This window comes from Sceloporus undulatus, chromosome 9 (genome assembly GCF_019175285.1).
Source record: "Sceloporus undulatus isolate JIND9_A2432 ecotype Alabama chromosome 9, SceUnd_v1.1, whole genome shotgun sequence".
NCBI classification, from domain to species: domain Eukaryota; kingdom Metazoa; phylum Chordata; class Lepidosauria; order Squamata; family Phrynosomatidae; genus Sceloporus; species Sceloporus undulatus.
The window spans coordinates 24,230,697-24,239,130 of record NC_056530.1 but is presented as its reverse complement, the minus strand read 5'-3'; the positions used below and the strand labels follow the sequence as shown (position 1 = coordinate 24,239,130).

Here is an 8,434-nt window from a genome sequence, read left to right as displayed (position 1 = left end):
CTAAATATCTTTTTGTCTTTTGAGTTGCATTCTTCAAGTGTGGTTGGTTTTTAAATACTGCAAATAGTTTGGTTCTAGCTTAATGCTCTCTTTTTGTATGTTTCAGCTGTATTCTTTTAAATTGTGAGCCACTCTGAGTCCCAATTTTGGGGGGAAAGTGGAAATAACAACAACAACAACAACACCAACAACATCATCATCATCCCACAGAATTGAGGTTGTCTCCTGCCTCCTAGCGGCTGATCCTGGAATATCCATTGAGGCCAGACTTTCGCTCAAAGGGGAGACTTGAAATTTGATGTGCAAAATCCACAGATAGAATTGCAAAACCTAAGAGTGGTCTTTGTCTACAACTTTTGTGTGTCTGCCGATGTCAGGATGCTTGGCTCTCCCTCCAGATTTGTTCAAATGGAGGAACCCTTAAGTACCCCAAAATGCAAAAGCGCAGAACATTGGCTGGAGAAGAGTAACCCCCAAAAACATCCCAATAAGGACTGAACCTATTGAGTGTCCCCTGAAGGCTTCCAACGGAAGAGATGTTCCTGCCATGATTTTTCCAAAAAACAGTAAAGCATGCACATGTATGCACATAGACACACACATGCACTTTCAGGATGCACATTTTAATTGGAGGTCCATTTTCTTTTTTCACTCTTTTTGGGACAAGGAAGGAGAAAACAAAGAGAAGGAAGGGCACATGTGAGAATGCAGAGGCGCTTCATCTTTGGCATGTTGGTTTCCAAGTTGTGATCTTCTCTGAAATGGATCCTGGAGCACTCCAAGCGAGGCTCTTCACTCTGCAAAGAGATCGATAGTTCATGCCAGGAGGGGGGTATTTTTAGACTGCAGCTCCCAGCATCCAGCTCATCTCGATACTGGGAGGGAGCTGCAGTCCAGCAACATCTAGGAATGGGATGTCCCAGGACTCCTGCTCCTAGTTTAGGATTGTGCAGGAAATGGCCTCTTACAGATCTTCTAACACTGGCCTTATAACTAGCCTTGACAGAGACATGTTGCTGTGCCTTAAACAGCCATATTGGTTGCTAACAAACTTCCATGCAATGAACAATGCAATTTTTCGGCCTTGTGCGTGTTGTGTGTTGCAAGTTAGGATGTTGCTAAAGGCACAGGAGCAGGCCAGGATCTTTTTATCCGGTCATGTGGCAACCAACCTTTTGCCAGCCATGAGCTGCCCTCCCCTTTTCTGCTCTTGCACAGCAGCTTAATATGCAGAAATGAGCCTTTTTGTTTGCAATAAAAACGTCTTTTATTTTAACCAGCTGGGGGCTTCCTATCAGTAGTAAAGTGAATCCATTCTGGGGTTCAGCCTCAATTTTAATGGGATTATCTAACATGCTGAAACTTATCCAAAAATGAGGTCCAGTGCCTTGGATAGCACCATAAAACCCAGAGCAGATTCACTGCTGCCGCAAGAGGTGGATTAGAGAATTCTGGACCTTTCAACACCAGAGGTGAATGCATTTGGAGGTTTGGTCTGAGGTTTAAGGGGACCCTACAAAAGGCTGGTCTTCTTTTGGGGTGTGCAATAGGACCAGAAGAACCAAGGTTAGCTTCTTAAAAGTCCAAAGTAAACTCTGGAGTGGATTTACTGCCCCGCCAACATGGAAACTACCAGCTGCCCCTTGACTTCTGAGTCACGCTCTTTCCTCCATCTTGGATACTTACAGGAAACTTGCAGGTGGACCAAGGCATCTGACCAGCGTTGAGTCTGACCCAGACGTCCTTCTTGCACAATGAGGTAGAACTCTCCGTTGTCCGAGGGCTGCAAGTTCTGGATGACCAGGGAGCAGTCTTTTCCCAAACTTTCCCGGCCGGTGAAGCCTCCCCGCTTGGCCACCACTCTTCCAAGCTCAACCTGGAAGATCATTCTGTTTTTGTCGAAGGCGTTGCCCCGGAACCAAAAGCAGATGTAAGGGTACCGGGTATCCCTCACCGAAATGGTGACCGACTGGCCGAGACGGGGGTTGGCGGGCTCAGGGACCAGGCGGATGGCTTTGGCTACCTGGGGCCAGGAGGCCACAGCCAAGGCTGCAAGAGAAGAGATGTCCAGTGAAGACATTAAGAACAAATGAAGACCTCTTTCAATCAGGGTTGCCAGATTTCAGGGCTCTGGTTTTCTTGGGGCATCTCCAGGCAGGAAACAAGGATGCAAGTTCTTCAGTTTCAGACAAGAGGAAAGGACTCGGGGCAAATTCTCAAGTCTGCACATCTGCACTGCAGAAATAATGCAGCTTGGCACCACTTTAACTGCAATGGCTCCTGGATATGGAGTTTGGGAATTGTCCTTTTGGGATATATTTGATCTTCTCTCTCAGAGAAGGAACAGGGGGAACTTGAGCCCCCTGAAAGGCCAGACTGGCCGGTTGAGACACCCACCGACCCTCAAAATGATCAGGCATCAAGGATGAGGACTACCCAAATTCCTGTGTAGTTGCATTGGTGCAAACTAAAAGAATAATAATGATAATAATAATAATAATAATTACACAATCCTCCCTACCTCCCTTTGCCTTCAACAAAAACAGATACACACACACACCTAACTCGCTTCCATGCCAGCATCCTCTGAAGATGCCAGCCACAGATGCAGGCGAAAAATTAGGGACAAACTCTTCTAGAACATGGCCACATAGCCCCCCCCCCCAAAAAAAAGATATGCATGTTGGCCATGAAAGCCTTCGACTTCACAATTTTGGCATTTGCTTAACAAGGGCTTGCATATGGCTTACTTTTCCCTTGGCTATATCTGCACTGCAGAATTAATGCAATTTTGACATTGCTTTAATGTTTGTAATGAACATGGTGAATCTGTTGCAGTTGAGAAGGCATTGTTGTTCTACAAAACACTGCATGTGCTAAACCCGGGGGATGACCCAAGACACCGTGCCGCACGAGGCCAAGGAAACAGTGGCACCTCTTCTCCTCAAAGTTGCTGGTGCTTAGATCCTGACAAGGAAACAGGGTCCTCCAGTGCCACAGAGGGCTGGCATGGCACAGCTTCCACCCTTTGCCAGCGTCTACCCTCAGCCACCTGCCTCCTCACCTGCCACAATGACAAGTCCTTTCCAGGCCATTGCAAGCTGCTTTGTCCTCAGTGCTAAAGCTCTCTTGCAGGGGCCTTATATATGGTGCAGAGGAGGGATTTCCACAGACATGGGGGGCATTGCCCAACAAGGAAAGAGGGGCAGAAAAGGAAAGGAATGAAGCATTGGGCAAGAGAGAGGGGGGGAAGAAAAGAACGGTCTGTTCTTAGGACAGAAATGGTTTCCCAACGGAAGAAAAGGAGCGTCCACCGTCATGCAAATTATTATTGTTGTCATGTGCCTCAAAGTCATTTCCGACTTATGGCGATCCTGTCATGGGGTTTTCTTGGCAGGATGTGTCCAGGGGAGGTTTGCCCTTGCCTTCCTCTGAGGCTGAGAGAGTGGGACTTGTCCAAAGTCACCCAGTGGGTTTCCAGGGCTGAGTGGGGATTCGAACTCTGGTCTTCTGGAGTCCTAATCCAACAATCAAATCCAATTTATGGTGGCCATAAATTAAAAATGATTTGGAGGCACAGAAAAACAAAGGCCTACCAGGAAATATATGTTTTTAACACTGTTTTAAAAACAGCCAACATTTTCAGCTGTTGCATCTCCTCTGGCAGGTCGTGCCACAGTTTTGGGGCAGCTGACAAAAAGTCCTGGCTGGTTGAAGTTAATGTCCCCCAGAAGACCTGAGTGAGTGCACAGAGTGGATTGTACGGGAGAAGGCAATCCCATACGTAACCCAATGGACCCAAACCATGTAGAGCTTTAAAGGTCATAACCAACACATTGTACCTTGCCCAGACACCAACTGGCATTCAGTGGAGTGGTTTTAAGATGGGTTTAATATGACCACTCCTGGATGCCTCAGTCATCAATCTAGCTGCCGTATTCTGAACTGGCTGGAGTTTCCAGACTTGGTACAAAGGTAGCCCACAGACTAATATGGCTATATCTTTGAACTCTACTGCTTCTGGAAGATGTTGACCATAAAGTTGCACTGGAGGACCTGGAGATTCATAGAGAGGCATTCTTTCAGGTATAAAGAGTAATATTATTATTATTGTTATTATTATTTGCACTTTCCCCACATTCATGGAGGTCCTCTGTGGAAGGACCACTGTCTTTGGTGAGCAGGAGAGGTTTCAGGACTTTGGAGAGTTCCAGGGGATTCATGAATCATTGCATCCCTGGACTGAATACTTGGACCGCCTGGTGTCCTTGATATGTGTGGCCATGTTTTCTAAACCCACACATGCGGCAACAGATTTAAAGCAGGGATAGGAAGCATGTCCCCTTCTGACGATGCTTCTGGGCTGGATCTCCCAGCATCCTTCACCACCAACTCTGTGCTGTGCTGGGAATTGCAACCTGACAACATCTTGGGGGCCAGATGAGTCAAAAACCTAAAACAGCCAGATCCCCCAACCATTGCTCAACCAACCGCTAGGTGTCATCTGCACCATTTCTGCAGTGTGAGCGTAACCTTGTTGCCGTTGTCGTTGCGTGCCTTCAAGTCATTCCTAGCTTATGGAGACCCTAAGGCAAAGGGTTTTCTGGGCCAGATTTGTCCAGAGGTGGTTTGCCACTGCCTTCCCCTGAGACTCAGAGAGTGGGACTTGCCGAAGGTCACCCAGTGGGTTTCCATGGCTGAGCTGGGATTCGAACCCCGGTCTCCAGAGTCCAACACTCAAATGCAGCCAATAGAGCTTCCCTTCTAGACTCAGAAAGGGGAAATGCTTTGCCCTGTGCATCTTAAAGGCACAGGACCAGCCCAGCTTGGTTTTTGCTGGTCAGATGGCAGCCCTGTCCTTAATTCTAGCTTGGAATGAATCCTTACGGATTCTCTTCTTTCAAGGCAAGAGCTGGGCAGGATCTCTTCTGCCAATCCCTTCCTGGCAGAAGGCGTACCATGATGGAATGGGACTTTCCAGGCCTCTGACTTCTGGGAATCTCGCCTTTGAGCCAGAGGGGTGGAAACCATGGCAGGAACTGCCCCTGCTTGCTTATGACCACGCTCACATTTTCACACGGGCTGAGATTTTGGGAGGGCAGGCAATTGGGAGGACTACAGCTCCCAGAATCCCCCAGCCAGCAGGACCACATGCCAAGACTGTAGTCTCCCAAATCTGACCTCTGCAGGTGGCACATGCCAAGGCAACCATGCCAGGCCTACTTGCCTGGTCATCCTCTTCCCTGGAAGGACCTAATTGCCCAACAAACATCCACAGATTTGTACTACAGTTACCACCTTTTTTTAACTGGTGTTGCTCCTATGCCCTCAATGGCAAACAAATGGACCTGCTAAACCAGGGGTAGGCATCCTGCGGCCCGTGCCGCCGATTACCGCTGGGGCCTTTGGCGTCTCATGCGAGGGGCATGGTTGGGCAATTGTCTATAGAAGCCTCAGAAACATGCATTTATCTTAACATTTTTTTAAAAATCAGCAAATTTTTTCGCATGACCTCCATTTTTTATTTAAAAAGTGCCCTCCATTTGAAAATTTTGTCCTACATTTGTCCTGGTTTATTTATTTATTTAATTTTTAAAAAATTATTTAATTATTTATTTTTGGGCTTCGGCCCCCCAGTTGTCTGAGGGACAGCAACCCAGCCCCCGGCTCAAAAGGGTTGCCTACCCCTGTGCTAAACCATTCCTCACTGCTTTATTTCCATGCCAGACAGCATTTATTCTGGGCTTGCATCTACACTGTAAAAATAATGCAGCAGTTTTGCAACCGTATTTAGGGATTTGTAGTTTTGTAACAGTCTTTCGCCTTCTGAAGAGTGCTGGTGAGCAGCCAAACTACAAATCCCATGATTCGTTTACGATGGAGCCATGGCAGTTAAAGTGGTGTCAAAGTGCATTGTTTCTACAGTATAGATGCACCCTGTTTCATATCTGGCTCCTTGCAAAGAGGGGCCAGTAGTGCTTTGAAGGAGGACTTTACCAGGGGCATCCCAGATGAGAAGGGGAGTTTTGGATTCGGTTCCTGGTTCCCGCAATGGGTCCGTCGGTCTCTCTGGTTAACAGACCAGTGGCTCACACACCCGCACTTCCTCCTCCAGGACCATCGTGCGACAGAGATCCCGGCTCCTGACTCACCGACGGTGCCAAAGTGCAAGGAGCTGACTCACAACAACCCACAACACGACATCTCCATGGGAACTCCGGGGCTGAAACCACACAGGCCGGGAGTTCAAGGGCGAGAGATACAGCCACGTTGGGGAAAGAATAAATAAAGGGCTCATTCCCACTTACATTTAAACCAGTTTGCAATTCGCCTTCGCTCCGCGTTGGTAAATCGATTCCAAAAGGTCTGTCGTTCCCGCTATGAAAGTGGATCTTTTCATTCTCCCCTTGTAATCCCTTCTTTTTTGGCACGATGGTTGTTCCTGCTAGTTTGTGCCTCTTCAAAACGCATGTCAATCATCTGAGTGTCATCAGTGACGCAAGCGGCAGCCCGGCCTGGGAACTATGTGGAGGTCTTTAAACAGAGGCTGGATGGCCATCTGTCAATGGGAGTGCTTTGATTGAGAGTTCCTGCATGGCAGAATAAAGGGGTTGGAATGGATCAGGGCCCTTCTTGGGGCCTCTTCCAACTCTAGGATTCTATATATATATATGTGTGTGTGTGTGTTTTAAAATACATTGATAGAAGATTCGATTCATTGGTTTTGCAACTATGGCCTCACTATGAACTACCGTTGGATCGCCCGGGTCATTGCAAGTGGTTGCAAAACCAATGAATCCAATCTTCTATCAATTGATATACAGTATATGTATGTGTGCAGTTCCCAAGCAGGGAAACTATTTTAAAAGTTAAAAAACAGTAATGAGTTAATGCAGACTATGTTAAAAATACGACATTGCTCTCTCCTCTCTCCTTGATAAATACATCAGGTAGGAAAAGCATATTTGGGCAACATTTTAATTAAAATGTCTAATTAAAAATAATAATTGTCAGCCGCTCTGATAGCCTTTAGGGTTGAAGGGCGGGGTATAAGGATGCTAATAAACAAATACATATCAACATTTCCCCTTTCCTTCACCTTTTACATCCGTGCCTCTTAAGTTGAGCCCTTGACTCATCTGTGGGTCGCATCAGAATCTTTAATTTAGGCCTCAAAAACCTGCCCTCAACCCAGAAAGTGGACCCTTGGTATCTGCTGGGTTTGGTTCCAGGCCCCAAAATCCATGGATGTGCAAATCCCATTGAAGAGAATGGAGAGCAAAACGGCCTTTTGCAATGTGTATCTTTTTCTCCTTGATTTCCAAGTCATGGCTGCTTGAACCCGCGGATCCGGAGGGCTGGCTGCTGCACATGGGGCACCATGGGCTCAGCTTACAGTCACATCTACAGGGCAATACAGTATTGGTGGCTGCTGGGGCTGCCTTGAGCCCCTGGGCATCCCCAGCGCTGCCCTTTCCTCCCAGCAGAGGGCGCCCTGGCTCCTCTCCCAATGACCTGGCTTGCCCTTTGGGCCACTGCTGGGGAATCCCACGCTTCCTCCACGTCACTGGCCCACCCTGGTTGCCAAGGTCCCCCTTTGCTTGGGCTCTGCTGCTCCTACGCAACCCCCCTGCCAGGCAGAAGCCCAGCTGGTAAAGCTTGCCTAAATTATGGATTGGTTCCCGACTGGTGACCCGTGGCTCGACTGCAAGTCCCAGCAGTCCCTTTGCCTGTCTATCCTATGGAGAGGGATGATGGGGGTTGCAGTCTGTATATATGGATTGGGCCCTCACCTCACTGGAAGGGTGTGATCAGACTGCAAGGCCAGACAGCCAGCCTAGCCTATGCTGAAGGATGATGGGAGCTGCAAATAGCCCAACCCTGTGATTATGGCTTGGGTCCTGAGTGTGTGGCCAGATTGCAAGCCCCAGCAGCCCCCCCCCCCCTCCATGCCAGGCTGGCCTGGTGGAGGATGATGGGCACTGCAGTCCAGATGGAAGCAGTGGTAGGTCCCAAATATACTCCACTCTAGACGGAGTCGGAGTCTGTGGCAAGGTGTGGTCGGGCTGCAAGCCCCAGCAGCTTGAAGGATGATGGGAGCTGCGATCCAGCAAGAGAAACAAGTCTTCCACCCAGCAGTCCTCCTCCCAGGGCGAGCAGCGAGGCAGAGTCCCGGGCGGGCTGCCCTTCCTCCTCCTCCTCCTCTTCCTCGGGGGCCTCCCCGGTTCTTTCTTTGGGGGGGGGAAAGGAGGACCGGAGGCGGAAGTGCCCTGGGGGGAGGGGAGGGGGGAGGGGAGGCCGGTAAGCAGCGGCTGAGAAAGTCCCTGGGCTTCAGCTGCGCCGGCGGGGAAGCCCCGGCCCTTGGGCGCCTCCTTCCTCCTTTCCTTCCTTCCTTCCTTCCTGGGCCAAGGCGAGGCGAGGCGAAGGAGGGGGC

At 49.0% G+C, this 8,434-nt stretch overlaps 1 protein-coding gene across 3 annotated transcripts; it reads right to left on the bottom strand.

Annotated features, from left to right (window-relative positions):
- Nucleotides 1-602: 602 nt before the first annotated feature.
- Nucleotides 603-7,798, bottom strand: LOC121915750 (carcinoembryonic antigen-related cell adhesion molecule 6-like). 3 transcript variants are annotated; one of them, XR_006100740.1, is made up of 4 exons: nt 7,100-7,798; nt 6,309-6,590; nt 1,687-2,049; nt 603-797 (listed from the first exon to the last, which is right to left on the bottom strand). XR_006100740.1 is itself a non-coding variant. In XM_042440246.1 (3 exons), coding segments are annotated over exons 1-3 (396 nt in total). In that variant the 5' UTR covers nt 3,096-3,103; the 3' UTR covers nt 603-795. The 3 variants fall into 3 exon arrangements, 1 of the variants encoding a protein (XP_042296180.1); XR_006100741.1 differs by lacking the exons at nt 6,309-6,590; nt 7,100-7,798 and adding an exon at nt 5,998-6,202; XM_042440246.1 differs by lacking the exons at nt 6,309-6,590; nt 7,100-7,798 and adding an exon at nt 3,065-3,103.
- Between the last annotated feature and the right edge of the window lie 636 nt (nt 7,799-8,434).